Raw genomic sequence first — 15,772 nt, 5'->3', positions numbered from 1 at the left:
GCTGCTGCTCAAGGTGAGAGAGGGGGCTGCCATTGTTTTGAAAATTCTATGTGCTGTAGAGAGCCGCCGTTCACTTATGCTTTATTTTGAAGAGCCCCGGAAGCCACGCGTGTGCATGTTGTGTAATCTGACGATTTTAAAATGGACGTCAGTTTGTTTGCTCTGGCACAGCGCCCCCCTGCCCCCTTATCTCGTTCCTGGACGTGTTAGGCACAGGAAGTGCTAAGGCTTCATTATCACAAATTTCACATGTATATCTTAGATATACAAAGAAATTACTGACATATTTTAATCATTTTAAATGATTATGCAAATAATTGTGATCGTCTCAGATAATTGCGATTGGGCGATTATGGAGTAAGTGGGACCGGCCGAGGCCTGGGTGTAAACTCCTATTAAGAGTGCACCCAGTCGTAATAGGAGTTTATTTACAACCGTCCTAAAGAACAGATTATGAGGCTGACTGACGCCTACTGCGCCAAGGGGACCTAAAAATACGCAGCCACGAGAAGTGAATCTTTCCCACAACTTTCTTTTCATCTGCCATTAAACCCACCTCGGCACTTCTTTCTCTCTGCTTCTCTCTCTCCTTTCTATCCCCCTCCCCTCTCCCCTCCTCCTTTCTTCCCCCTCTCTCTCCCCCTGTCCTCTTCTCTTATACAAAGACATTACTGACATATTCAATAATATTAGAAGAATTGTGATTGTCTCAAATAATTGCTATTAGGCGTTTATGGCAGAGGCCTGGGTGCACTCGTGATAGGAGTTTATTTACGGCCGTCCTAAAGAACTCGCGTCCTTCAGATTATGAGGCTGACACCTACTGCGCCAAGGGGACCTAAAACATATGCAGAACTCGTGTTCGAGTCCCTCTCCATGCAAGTGAATAGCAGATATACAAGTTCACAGCTGCGAGCTTGTAGATCTGCTATTTTTGAAAAATCATGAAGAATATTGCACAACTTTGAATATATATTTTCTAAAGCGAACTCAAATCTTTCTTTCTCATGGTCCCTGGAAAAAAATATTTTGAGATGGGGGGGGGATGGGGGGGGGGGGGGGTCCACGCTCAAATACATTTCTAGGGGTCCTTGACATTAAAATCCTCCTTTCCCTCTCCCCCTTTCTATCCTCCTCCCCTCTCCTCCTTTCCCCTCCTCCTTTCCTCCTCTCTCTCCCCCCTGTCCTCTCTTCCAGCATGGAGCCGACCCCACCAAGAAGAACCGAGACGGGAACACGCCGCTGGACCTGGTGAAGGAGGGGGACACGGACATCCAGGACCTGCTGCGCGGCGACGCCGCCCTGCTGGACGCCTCCAAGAAGGGCTGTCTGGCCCGCGTGCAGAAGCTCTGCAGCCCAGACAACATCAACTGTAGAGACACGCAGGGACGCAACTCTACGCCGCTGCACCTCGCAGGTAGCACACCCACACACACTCGCCCGGCAGAGACGACATTAATTTACCACGTGTACCCTTTATACCAAGGGTCTTCAACAGGGGGTCCGGGACCCCTAGGCCTAGGCTTCCTCAGAGATGCTACAGGAGGGTCCTCCAAATATCTTTGTGATAGGAACTTTTGTCTCCTTTTTTATACCACTTGAATCCTATAGCGTCCATATTCTGAGAACTATCCAAAAATAGCAGATCTATACGAGCTTGTATTTTCAGCAAAGAGGATTGGTGTAGAGGGGAAAAAGAGCAGACTAAGTACATAGTGAAAGGTCAAGTTAAGTATTGACGGTTCAAGTGGTTAAATATCTGAAAACACAAATTGACATGAATCCAAAATACACTGATGATCGTTGTGCTGTGAAACAATGAAACTATATGGAATCTATGAAAAAGTGGTGCTTCATCTCTTTCTCAACTCAAGGGGTCCTTGGCCTGAAAACGTTGAAGACCCCTGCTTTATACTTTGTTGACCGGGGTGACGAGGTCTCCCAGAGCTCTATACAGTACATCAAATCTGATTGCCGGGAAAAGCTGCATAGCAACATGCTAACATCATGCCGCACATGTCGACATGTTGTGAGCTTGTAGATCTTCCCCTTTCTATCTATTATGATGACATGCCCAGAAAAGGGACACCAGTAAGACTCCCTAATCGGGAGATAAGCGACCGTCAGGTCACAACGTGATTTTACGCCAAAATGTGTAGGAGAAGTGTCCAAGAACGCGTTTGTAAAAATGGGCCTGATGGTGGCGCTATATGGGACAGATCCATGTTGATGAGATGAGTGTAGCCATACTGTGTAGCGATTTGCGTGATTTTAGGGCAAAATCTGTAGGAGTAGTGTCCAAGAATGTGTTTTAAAAAATTGGCCTGAAGGTGGCGCTAAATGGGACAGATCCATGTTGATGACATCAGTGTAGAGCAAGTGTGTACCGACTTGCGTGATTTTAGGGCGAAATGTGTAGGAGCAGTGTCCAAAAATGTGTTTTAAAAAATCGCCCTGAAGGTGGCGCTAAATGGGACATATCCATGTTGATGAGATGAGTGTAGACATACTGTGTACCGATTTGCGTGATTTTAGGGCAAAAATTGTAGGAGCAGTGTCCAAAAATGTGTTTTTCAAGAATCGGCCTCATGGAGGCGCTAGAAGAGGGGCATGTGAGAAGTGATGGGTGGAGGTTGTGGTTTGGCAGGCAAGGAGTATGTGTGAAAAATTTGGCATGGATCGGGGCAACGGTTGCGGAGATATGAGCAGGGCAAAAGTGTGACGTGTGACAGACGGACAGACAGACAGCCGGTGGAGGTTTTGGTAGTAAGTGCGACCTGACGGTCGCAACTAGGTGCAGTTAAAGGAGAATTCCGGTCTAAATGGCTTTCTTACCTTGTTTTGTTGTTAATTGGTCTCTAAATATTGTGCAATAAGCCAGTGAACGTTTGTGTGTCCATCTGTGTGTACTGTAGCTGGTTACAACAACCTGGAGGTGGCAGAGTACCTGTTGGAACATGGATCTGATGTCAACGCACAGGACAAGGGTGGCCTGATCCCACTACACAATGCTGCTTCATATGGGGTATGCACACACACACACGCACGCGCACACACACACACACACACACACACACACACACACACACACACACACACACACACACACACACACACACACATTCGAGCAGATGCTTTTAGATCGATCGATTGATTGATTAATTGATTGATTGATTGAAGAATTTATTAGAAGTTTGCATAGGACAAAGTGCAGTTTCAAATCACTGGTACAAGGTCAACTAAAAGAAGATCCTAGTAAGCTTATCAGCTTATTTACACAGGAACCACTTTATGTATCTCATATAACATTGAAAGACAGACGGATGGAGCACAGTACTATGCATTGGATATCATCAAATTCAAAAGAAAAGGAAGCAATCATAACAATATATATATAAAAGAAGCCGTCTGTAGGTGACTTTTCAGACAGATTTTAAAGGTGGTTTGGGATTTACACTCCTTTAGATTACAGTTCATTCTCCCTCCCCTCCCAGCATGTGGACATCGCTGCGCTGCTCATCAAATACAACACGTGTGTGAACGCCACGGACAAGTGGGCGTTCACGCCGCTCCATGAGGCGGCCCAGAAGGGGCGGACCCAGCTGTGTGCCCTGCTATTGGCCCACGGAGCTGATCCCACCATGAAGAACCAGGAAGGACAAACCCCGTTAGATCTGGCCACGGTAGGATGCAGTGCATGCATGCGTGCGTGTATGTCTGTGCGTGCAATCGTGCATGATATTGCCATTTGATGTGCTTTAAAGGTGATACACCATGCAATTAAAAAGTAATTTTGTCATATTGTTTATGTCCCAAAAACGTTTTTCAAAAGGTTTGAGGCTAAATTACCATTCCTGAATAGAGAGCCTCTCTCATTTTTTAATGGCTCTCAGAGCATTTTCAGCTGCAGTACCACCTTTGGCCTGAACTGCGAAAAAAAAAAGGCAAATCTGGATAGCCTGTTTTGAGAACCCGTGGGATACTTTTAACCTTCGCCTTCTCAAAACCAGAGAAAGACACAACGGTCAGAAATGGGACTTTGTGAGGATAGAAGGTGCTAGTGGGACCCCAAAAAAAGGTTTTAAAATAGGAAAAGTGAAATTTCATGGTGTATCACCTTTAAACCTCTGTTTTACCTCCCTGTGTACATGAACCACTTAAACCCAGCGGTGGAAAAAGTATGCAAATGTTTTACTTAAGTCAGAGTATCAACACTGCAATGTAGAAATACACTGTTAAATGTAAATGTCTGTACTTCAAAATGTATTTGAGGAAAAGTACAAAAATATTGCTATCAAAATATACTTACTACTCAGTACATTTGGCCCCCGGGCCGCACTTTGGACACCCCTGAAATAAAGCATGAAGAATATGTTTGGACTTTGGAGCGTACATCAATACGTACATCACCGTGCATCACTGGTGATCGTCTAAAGGAGATCAAGGATCTTTGATTTTAACTCATCCTCTCTGTCGCAGGCTGATGACATCAGAGCTCTTTTGATTGATGCCATGCCCCCAGATGCCTTGCCCAGCTGTTTGAAACCCCAGGCCACTGTTGTGAGTGAACGTAAATGTATTCATGTTCATGTTTGTTCCCTTGTTGTCATGCACTACGCAGAGCAGAGCTGGTTTTAACGTAACCCGCTCCTGTCAGACAGCATCGGGAGAGCGAAAGCTCATTGAAATAAAGAAAATGACAATCAACGCGGGTCATGAGCCAAACTGGAACCTGTGACATTGAGATTGTTTTCTCTCCTTACACACGTACTAACTGGATGAGCTGTCAGGACACAGAACAGGAGTTTTTTTTAATGGCCGTTCATTACATACTTGGTGCACAAAGCACAGCACGACTGCATTTTGGTTTGAATTACTGAGATTTATTGACTGTGAAATTGTCCCTATGAGTGCTCTCTTCTGGAGAATGCTGGCTTTCTCGTATTGCTTGTATTAAGTGCAACTCAGTGAACTGGCTGATGTGGAATCATGGCTCAAAGACCCGCTGTTGGGATAACCGAGGTTGGAAGGGAATGGGGATGGGACGATATGAACATGTTATATCACGATTATTGTGACAAAAAAAAACGTGATTTACGATATTATCGCGATAATCAAAATCCATTATCCTGGGGCGGAACATTTGCCAAAAAATAGCAGATCTACACGCTTTTTTGTGAGCTTGTAGATCTGCTATCTTTTGGCAAGCTCACAACGCGTCGCAAAAGCGACACATTGTGAGCTTGTAGATTGGCCATTTTTTGGCAAAGACATTTGATAGAAAGTGAAAAAAAGACGTATATTATAAATACCTTTTACCAATAGAGGGTTTAAGTGGTACCGGATATGCAGCTCGGCAAATAAAAGGTGAATTGATCCCAGTGCATGACGAAGGACAATATCACGATAAATTTACTCTCCACGATACGATTATTGTGAGTGTTTTTTATCACGATAAACGATAATATCGCATATCGTCCCATCCCTAGAAGGGAATGAGATGGGGTTTTTATACCTTCAAAGACAAAGGTTTTATTGGAACTCATCAAAACACAGTACAGCTGGAAAGCACAACAAATATCTCTCTGTTAGATGGAATGGTAACGTAACGTTTATTTATTAACTCATTCTGAGCCCAGGACATTAACGGATTAGGGGGTCCAGAGTGCCCCCTCCCGGCCCCATTAACGGCCATTGTCTTATTTTGAAGGCCAGAAGTCCAGACCGGAAGTACTTCCGGTCTGACGTCATCGCATCGTGCGACGGAAGCGATCGTTGTTTATGTGGAGCCATGCTGGATTTGCCTCGGAGTATTTATACATGTGTTATATAAGCGAGCATCTGCCTCCATCTTCGCTTCTAAAGTGTAGTTTTGAGATAATGGACATTAAAGATGAGATCCCCCGTCCACCTCAATGTTATGGGATTACTATTTTGTGCTCGTGAGCCTTGATGATGATGAATCAGCGACGGATTTTCGTCTCCGGACATCCGGCCATTCTACTCGGTAATGTACTCAACGTTACAGTAATATATTACTTTTCGCGCGACATCGCGCATTCGGCACTATAAGTACTCGAGTACTTTTCGCGCGACATCGCGCGTTTGGCTTTTAATGAGTTAAAAGAAAACCAGTTTTAGAAGGAGCTGTACAAAGAACAAAGTCAATGATAGTATGTTGTTTTCGCCTCGGCCCGTTCGTCTGTCATTGTGTTCGTTAGCCTGTGAGCATCTAATCTGTTGCACCGTTGGACCGATCAGCGTGAAACTTTGCACACACACACACACGCACGCGCGCGCGCGCACAGACTCTAAGGAAGAACCTCTGCCCCAAAACTTTGTGCCTGAAGATTAGCTGCTCACAGACAGACAAAAACACACACACACACACACACACACACACACACACACACACACACACACACACACACACACACACACAAGCAAGCTGGATCCATTCCACTCCATTAACAGTGAAGTTTTATGGCTTGGAAGTTGGGAAAAGACAGTACTGTCAGGGCCGATGCATACACCACTTTTAGAGACTAATTTATTTGGGTTGGGTTCGGGGAGTCACAACATCTTGACAGCACCGAACAGCCGAATTACACTTTCCCAGCCACCCAGAAATGACTGAGCCCCAACTACATGTATATCGTTTCATTGAAAAGGTGTGGGCTATGCGTGCGTGATCAATGCACATCGATATAAGCGCACGCATGCTCTCTATGTCAACTTTTTTCATGTCAACATTATTCCGAATGAAAATACGACACTGTGATCATTTGGAAGAAGAAGAAGAAGAGAAGATTTATTTTTATTTTTATTACAAAATCTGTTAGATTACGGGGCGGCTACTCGACCTTCAAAGGAATTGCGATATATTACGGTTGGGCTGGGAAAGTGACGGTACCCAAGTGTTAACTGTTACACCCCTATTGTCCACAGGTGAGTGCAGGGCTGGTCAGTACGGGCGCCGCTGGGGGCGTGGTCATCTCCCCCTCGCCGTCGCCCTCCTGCCTATCAGCAGCCAGCAGCGTTGACAACCTGGACACGCCCCTCGGTGACATCACGGTGGGAGGAGGAGCCACAGGCAGCGGAGACGGCGCGTCCGGGTGCGACAGGAAGGAGGGAGAGAGTACGTATGGCCACGTGCACGTGCAAACATGCACATGTGCACTCACATAATGTGCAGTTCCTGATTGTTTCAAGTTTAAAATAAGAATTGAATACACATAGCATCAATATGAAGCAACTGAAAAACATGTTATTTTAACTCTCAAATACCTGGAACGCGCCCGAGTCGCGTTAGATTTTAACCACTTGAACCATTATTTTATACTTTAACCTTAGAAAAATAGCAGATATACAAGCTCACAGCGCGGCACCGAGTGCCGCGCTGCGAGCTTGTAGATCTGCTATTTTTGAAAAATCGTGAAAATGAGTGCAAGTCTTTGAATATCTTTGACCCGATCTTTGACCCGACTTCTAAATCCTTCCTCTAAATCATGCTGTTCTCAAAGCTTTTCATGTCAAGGACCCCCAAAATTACCGGTCCGCCATCTCAAAATATGTTGTTCCAGGGACCACCCAGAAGCAAATATTTGAGTTACAAATGTTTGCTTTTAAGTAGATATATTCAAAGACTTGCTAAAAAATAATTATGATTTTTCAAAAATAGCAGATCTACAAGTTTGCAGCGCGTATATCGGCTATTTTTCAATAGTTAAAGCAGTCAATAATCCTAGGCCTAAATGGGTTAATGGTAGTGGCAAGAGAGCCAGGATTTGTGTCCAACCAAGAAACAGCAGCCAGTGAGTGCGACGAGGGGCACAACCATGGGCGGGACTTGACAAAGGGTCCATTGAACCGGCAACATTGAGACCTTATAGAATGATGCCATGCTGAAATACTACTTTTGAGATATTCAAGTTCTAAATAAATGACTAACCTGCAAATGACCTGACGATCTCTCACATTAATTTAAAAAAAGTCTTATTTACATGCAGAGTTAAGCTCTGGCGTTTAAGTGAAATGTAGCCTAGATATTTTGAGATGCATTTGTGGCTTTTTTCATTTTAGAAAAAAAAAAAAAAAAAAAATCATATTAGCAGTAGTGGAAAAACCCTGCCTTCCGAAATGACTGCCCCTCAGTCACGCTGAGTCACAACTGTCTGAACCTGTGTTCAATGTGTCCTCCTCCTGCAGCTCTGCTGGACATGACCATCAGCCAGTTCCTGAAGAGCCTGGGCCTGGAACACCTCCGAGACATCTTCCAGAGGGAGCAGGTACGCACGCCCACACACATCTTAACCATTTATTTATGTCCACATAAGGGAGAAACATCATACGAGGACACAAATATTATTGGTGCAGCAAGAATACATTCACAAAATCATGTCATACATTTTCATGATACAATGATGAGCTGTTCCCATTTATTGGTTATTAGGTTTGACAATGAATGGATCTGCTTTTAGATACCATGAGGGAGCACTCCACATCTCCCCTACAAATACTAGGGGCTTTCCCAATCCCCACAGTACATAAAAAGCAGATATTTTATTCAAAGACTATGACTGTCAAAATGAACAGCAACACAGACAACAGCAGTAAGCACAAAACAGTCTAAAATCCATCAACAGGGATGCTAGGGTTCATGTGGTTAAATATAAGTGGCTGTCAGCTGCTGTGTTGTTGTTGTTTTTGTATCATTTTGTGTGTGTGTGCGTGTGTATGTGCGTGTGTGCGTGCGTGTGCGTGCAGATTTCACTGGATGTGCTGGCAGACATGGGTCACGAGGAGCTGAAGGAGATTGGCATCAACGCCTACGGGCACAGACACAAGCTGGTGAAGGGCATGGAGAGGCTGCTGGGAGGGCCAGCAGGTCGGTAGTCCCACCACCCAGCGCTGCACTCATAGACATGCATGGCAGGCCTTCCCCCAGGCCAGTCAGTGGTTTTCAACCTTTTTCATATCGTCGCTGTTGGGTGGAAACCTTGTATGTCCAAAAGCGTTTGTTTTGTATTTATCATTTTAAAAATGATTTAAACTAGTGAAAACAGCCAATCTACAAGCACACAACGCCTCGCACCGCGAGGCGTTGTGTGCTTGTAGATCTGCTGTTTTCACTACTTTTGTGTGACAGCCTCTATGATGAAGCAGGGCTTTACTTTGTGCAAAAACATACACATTTGAAACTCGGAGATACGAGGTTTCTGCCCGACAGTGACGATATCAAGGTCCATTATTTATTGGGCATTTGGGCTACAGACCACCAGTTGATGAGATTTAGCCTCTCAGACCCAAGACTTTGAATATTTTGTTGTCGTTGGATAAGATTTTGTCCACAATGCCTTGCTGTTGGTGTGTTGGCTGTTGGTGTCCCCCACAGGGGAAAAAAACACACACAGACACAAAAAGTTAGAATGTGGAGGTCTATGCCCGACAGTGACAATATTGGGTTTTTTTTTATTGCTTTGCGTGTGTGTGTGTGTGTGTGTGTGTGTGTGTGTGTGTGTGTGTGTGTGCGCACGTGTTTGTTTGTATGTGTGTGTGCGCACATGTTTGTATGCGTGCGCATATGTTTGTTTATGTTTCTATGTGCGCATGTGTGTGTAGGTGCCAACCCTTACCTGGCGTTCCACTGTGCCAGTCACGGCACCGTGCTCATTGACCTGGCATCAGATGACAAGGAGTTCCAGTCTGTGGAGGAGGAGGTGAGTCTCACCTGAGGCAGACCTGGGAGCAGATTGTGTTGGTCTTCTTTGAAGTGTGCCTTATATTTAGTAGCGTGCCAGAGACGTACTGTGAGCTTGTAGATCTGCAATGTCTTGGGTCCATGACGGCGCGTGCAACTATAAGTATAAAACAGACATGACTCTTCACTTGAGTGAAGACACACTACTGTTACGCCACAAGGTCAATACAGGTCAACCAGGATGAAGTAAAAATGAAAGTGACATTTAGCAGACACGATTTTGTCTGAAACACTATCAGTTTGAAGCTGCTGAATGAGTTCCCTCTTCTGATTGGATGACATTCCTGTCCCACCAGAAAATATATTTTCTGTTTATTAAAAAGCTGGAGAGATGGGGTGTACCACGATAATTGAACTTCAGAATATAGCGTTTTGTTTTAACCAAAACATACACGTCTTACACCAGCTTTGTAACCTGTGCAGTTGCAGTAGTAATATATCAAGAACAGATTCCGTGCTGGGAACAAACATCGGAGGGCGCTGTTTCTCCTTTTTTCCCTTTTTGACGATGGGTCTCCACATGGCCTGTGCAGTAACCTGTGTCAAAGTCCAAGAAATGTCATTTAATTAGGACTTTGTTTGACTGTTACCGTGTGTGTGTGTGTGTGTGTGTGTGTGTGTGTGTGTGTGCGTGTGTGCGTGTGTGCGTGCGTGCGTGCGTGCGTGCGTGCGCGCGTAGTTGCAGAGTACCATTAGAGAACACAGAGACGGAGGCAACGCAGGCGGGGTCTTCAGTCGCTACAATATTCTTAAGGTTTGACACACACACACACACACACTCACACACACACACACACACACACACACACACACTGCTACTAGAACTAGAACTGCACTCTGTCGGGGTGCCAGCAGAACGCGCCGTGAGGTGCGCTCACCACTGGCATCACACTATAGCTTCCATGTATGATAGGATGCCAAGTCAAAAATGGCCTAACATTACTAAATGACATGTATGGTCATTGAGGGTAGACAAGTGCTACGGTAAGTGCTATGGGCTAAGGCAGTGGTGCTCAACCTTTTCAGGCCGCGACCCCCAAAATAATCATATTTTAACTGGGGACCCCCAGTGTCCCCACCCTGACAAGCACTAAGAGTTGAGGCATTACATTTTGTATAACACGGTTCTATTGTGAAAATAGCAGATCTACATGCTTACGTAGATCGGCTATTCACAATTTCTGCCTCTGATATTTGACAATTTGGCCAATGTTTAATTTGACATTTTAGAGGTATTAAAAAGTCCTTAAATCGTCACTTTAGAAATGTGCAGATACCCTCTATACACTTAAACTTTATGTTGGTTTCTTTACTGTTGAGTGAGAAAACAATGTTTCACATTAAGCCAATTATCTGGGGACCCCCCAAAATCGTTGAGGACCCCCCTGGGTCCCCAAAAACAGGTTGAGAAACACTGGGCTAAGGTGGAGTCTGAAGAGGTGAGTCTTTGGACTGCGGCAGAAGCTAGGGAGTGAGTCTGCAGTTCCGATAGCATGACATTGCATAGCAGTCAGTGTATAGCCGCATCTTTTTCCGCAGCTTTTTCGTGACTTCCTTTACTTTGCTCAGTTCTTTGTCTAAATGATAGATTGTACGCTGCTTTTCATTTGCTATATCAGCACTTTGTGTGCACTCGTTTCCCAACACGGAGGTAAACAACAATGACCACTTTCAGCCTGGCTTCCCCTGCCGATGGACTCTGCCATTGTATTATGGACTGCAGTACATCAGGTTCTGTAAGGAGGGCATTGTACCCACCAAACACTTCCACTATCTGCCTTCACCTGACAACAAACCCTGGTTCAATGGAGCCATTTAAAGGATCCATCTATCAAAAGTTTTGAATACATTTCAAAAGTGAATACAAGCTCAAAGTTTTGATTCAAAAGAGCTTTTATTACATTTTGAAATTCAAGTCCTTTAGTCCAGTGGTTGTCAAACCTTTCAGGCTGTGACCCCCAAAATAATCATATTTTAACTGGGGAACTGGGGGGGCCTCCCATACACTTAAACTTCATGTTGGTTTGTTTACTATTGAGTGAGAAAACAATGTTGCACATTAAGTTAATCATCTGGGGACCCCCCAAAATAATGTTTGAGAACTACTGCTTTAGTTCAGTGGTTCTCAAACTTTTTTTTGTCTCAGGTCACCCCTGTTAATTCTTCATCCACGGCACCCCTGAATTACATTACAACAATGTAGAGAATATCCGTTTCCATTATAGGACGGGTTGGAAATAATGTTGTTCTTGACATTTAACCATTCCTCTGTGGGGAACGTCCGTCAAAAAAATAGGTGATCTACAGACCTGCGTTGTGATCTTGTAGATTTTGACGAACAGATTTGGTATCGATTGAAAAAGAAGGTGCAGCAAAGTGCAACTTAGATCTGTTTCACTGTATAGCGGATCTGACTGGTTAAACTCAAGTGGTACATGGATAAATTACAAATGTTATCAAAGTATTCTGAGGAACCCCTGGACTTGTGGCACGGCACCCTAGGGCAGTGGTTCTCAACCTTTTTCAGGCCGCGATCCCCCCATTTTAACTGGGACCCCCCACCCTGATGAGTACTAAGAGTTAGTTGAGGAATTACATTTTGTATAACACGGTTCTATTGTGAAAATAGCAGATCTACATGCTCATGCTACATGTGAGCATGCAGATCGGCTATTATCACAATTTCTGTCCCTAATATTTAACAATTTGGCCAATGTTTAATTTGTCATTTTAGAGGTATTAAAAAGTCCTTAAATTGTCACTTTAGAAATGTGCAGATACCCTCTATACACTTAAACTTGGTTGACTGTTGAGTGAAAAAACAATGTTTCACATGAAGTTAATCATCTGGGGACCCCCCCAAATAATTTGGGGACTCGTTGAGAGCCACTGCCCTAGGGTGCCACGTCGCCCACTTTGACAAACCCTGTGTTAGTCTGTTCACGTCCATTGAGCAAGGAGGCGTGTGACGGTTCTGTGGTCTCTTTGTCTCCCTGCAGATCCAGAAGGTGGTGAACAAGAAGCTGAGGGAGAGATACTCCCACAGACAGAAAGAGATCGCAGACGAGAACCACAACCACCACAACGAACGCATGCTCTTTCATGGTAAACGCTTTCCTTGTGTCACAGGTCTCGCAACAAACTAATTCTTGTTTCTATACCTTGTGTCCAGGTGTCTCGATACATGTCCAGATAGTTGCTATAGCTGTGAGTTAGAGCAGAACCAAAAGATACACTTGGTGTCTTACCGTGACTCAGACTTACAAGAAATACATTAACGATTAACTTCTTCAGCCATATTTAATGGTGAAAATCATAAAAACATACTGTATTTCTTACACTTATTTAAATGTTTTATTTATGTTTTATTTATGTTGTTGATTTTTTTTTTTTTTCTTCTTTTTTTTTTTTTTCATTTTCTTTTTCTCGATTTCTAATTTCTGAAATTCTTACATCCCGGAAATGGGTCCCAATCCATTGTTTGGGAAATTCTGAATTGACCCTTTTTCAGCCTTCTGGTTGGTCCCTGACTGACCAACCAGCAGGCTCTTTCTGCCTTGTTCTGCCCTGGTTCCACCCTGGTTCCGCCTTATATGGTTTTTTAATTGTTTGTTTAATTTGCTAAAACATCATTTTTGGAGAAAAGAACATGATATGCCCAGTCATTATACTGCACCTGAGATATTCCTTTCTACTGACACCAAGTTTAAAATAAGAATTGAATACACAGAACATCAATACGAAGCAACTGAAAAACACGTTATTTCAATGGTAGTGGATGGAGAGACAGGATTTTTGTCCAACCAAGAAACGGCAACCAATGGGTGTGAAGAGGGGCACAACCACGGGCGGAACTTGACAAAGGGTCCATTGGAGGATCTCTCCGATGGACCCTTTTCCTCTGCTCTCTTCCTTTTCTCTCTCCCTCTCTCTCAACCTCTTCACATTGTCCCTCGCTTCTCCTCCGCCTCCTCCCAGGTTCTCCGTTCATCAACGCCATCATCCACAAGGGCTTCGACGAGCGCCACGCGTACATCGGCGGGATGTTCGGAGCGGGCATCTACTTCGCCGAGAACTCGTCCAAGAGCAACCAGTACGTGTACGGGATCGGCGGCGGCACAGGCTGTCCCACCCACAAGGACCGCTCCTGCTACATCTGTCACAGGTCAGGTGCCTTTATTTATGGTCCAGGGCCTGTGTTTATTTTTTCAAACGACTCAGACGCATATTTTTTATCATGAAAATTTGCAGATCATGTCCGTCCGCCTGTGCGTCACGCCTCATGTCATACTCCATATATGGCCAAGATCACTGATGTCATCAATTATAAGCCCATATCTGGGAATGCCCACACTCATAATAACCAGTGTGGTTGTCGCGACACGAGTCAGACTTGCAAGTTAATTCTATCCATGTCCCTTTTATTCCTGCATATATGGAGATCTCTGATGTCATCAATATTAAGCCCATATCTGGGAATGCCCATATATGGACATATTGTGTCAGTCTCTGTTGTTTCAGCACGACCTCACCCTTTTGGGACGAGGTCGCTTCTCGCCTTTAGGGCGTCTTACTGGTGTGTGTGTGTGTGTGTGTGTGTGTGTGTGTGTGTGTGTGTGTGTGTGTGTGTGTGTGTGTGTGTGTGTGTGTGTGTGTGTGTGTGTGTGTGTGTGTGTGTGCGTGCGTGCGCGGGGCAGGCAGATGCTGTTCTGCAGAGTGACGCTGGGCAAGTCGTTCCTCCAGTTCAGTGCCATGAAGATGGCCCACGCCCCCCCCGGGCACCACTCAGTCATAGGACGTCCCAGCGTCAACGGCCTGGCCTACGCAGAGTACGTCATCTACAGAGGAGAGCAGGTTAGTGCGGTGCCCGCGCGGGGAGATTCCCCAACCTCAGGGGGTCAAATGTCATTGTCGTCTCACCCGTGAGATCATTGAGTATTTGTTTGACAGATTCTTTTGCGAACGATCCATAACGTTTATGATGCTGTCCATATAAATTACAACGACTTACAAGATGACACTTCATCAGGCGCGGAACTACGTTGGGCAAGGACAGGCACTCGCCTGCCCTTGCGTAACTGTTGCCTCCCCTCGGCGAGGCAGCCCCCCCACAGCCATTTCTTCTGGATTTCTCCAGGCTTTGGTATCAAGCTACAAAAACTCACCAGAACACGGGAAATTACATGTACTATGTTAAAAATGTTCTGGGGGAAGAACCCCCAGACTCCCTGCTTAGGGGTTGTGGTTGTGTGGGAGTGGGAAGTGCATGCAATAATAATGATACAGTGATATTCACTTGAGTGAATGGTTATTAGTACAGATGGGTCCTACATGGTCGTGTCACATGACAGTCATGTTTCAGTGCTAGGTCTTACATTGCTCCAGTTATCAAAGCGATTTTTGTACTCCATACTTTTTGTGCTTTAATGGCTGGAATTTTACCCATAATTTGCCTACCCCGCATTTGCGTTGCCTTACTCATAAAGACTGGCTGCGATGCGCCGGCGCCTGCACTTCATGTGTCTTGTTTGGTCTCTACTCACGTACGCACACACAAACACAAACGCACAACCAAATGCTCTTTGTTGTGTCTGACCCTGCTGTGTCTCGGTCATCCTCAGGCCTACCCAGAGTACCTGATCACCTACCAGATCGTTAAGCCCGAGGTCCCGGCCGCGCCCGCTGCATCTGCTGAGCAGAAATCATAGAGACCAAGCCAGAAGGTGACGCGTACGTACAGTTTACACTAGGTCTGTGGGAAGTGGGAACTGGACCATACTGGATGTGTTGGACCAGAATCAGACTCACATGAACATTCTCTGGAATGATAGACAGACAGAGAACTGGGCCAGGACCAAAGACCCGGTGAACCCTCAGAGAAGCAGCCAGAGAGTCCTCAAACACTTAGGCCCCAGCGTCCGTATTCTGGGGGAAAATGGCAGATCCACAAGCTCATAATAACGAGTTAATGTAGAGCGAAAATGTCGAGGGACTCTGTTCAACAACATAACG

The 15,772-nt window shown here is 45.0% G+C and overlaps 1 protein-coding gene across 1 annotated transcript in view; it reads left to right on the top strand.

Moving 5' to 3' along the window:
- Positions 1-15,468, top strand: part of LOC308299804 (poly [ADP-ribose] polymerase tankyrase-1-like) — a gene marked incomplete at both ends in the record, with an annotated part of 95,669 nt that extends 80,201 nt beyond the window's left edge. The window contains 14 exons of the mRNA XM_080743590.1: positions 1-13; positions 1,198-1,417; positions 2,916-3,025; positions 3,495-3,683; positions 4,480-4,560; positions 6,949-7,138; positions 8,209-8,288; positions 8,767-8,887; positions 9,622-9,719; positions 10,440-10,514; positions 12,760-12,865; positions 13,739-13,925; positions 14,458-14,614; positions 15,382-15,468. The exon at positions 1-13 is cut by the window's left edge and continues 153 nt beyond it. Of these exons, the coding sequence (XP_080599716.1) occupies positions 1-13; positions 1,198-1,417; positions 2,916-3,025; positions 3,495-3,683; positions 4,480-4,560; positions 6,949-7,138; positions 8,209-8,288; positions 8,767-8,887; positions 9,622-9,719; positions 10,440-10,514; positions 12,760-12,865; positions 13,739-13,925; positions 14,458-14,614; positions 15,382-15,468 (1,714 nt within the window). The remainder of the gene's footprint in view (positions 14-1,197; positions 1,418-2,915; positions 3,026-3,494; positions 3,684-4,479; positions 4,561-6,948; positions 7,139-8,208; positions 8,289-8,766; positions 8,888-9,621; positions 9,720-10,439; positions 10,515-12,759; positions 12,866-13,738; positions 13,926-14,457; positions 14,615-15,381) is intronic.
- Between the last annotated feature and the right edge of the window lie 304 nt (positions 15,469-15,772).

The sequence above is a fragment of the Nannobrachium achirus genome (genome assembly GCF_963921795.1).
Source record: "Nannobrachium achirus genome assembly, chromosome: 15".
In the NCBI taxonomy this organism is placed as follows: domain Eukaryota; kingdom Metazoa; phylum Chordata; class Actinopteri; order Myctophiformes; family Myctophidae; genus Nannobrachium; species Nannobrachium achirus.
The sequence above is the reverse complement of the archived record's forward strand: the minus strand, read 5'-3'. Positions and strand labels throughout refer to the sequence as shown.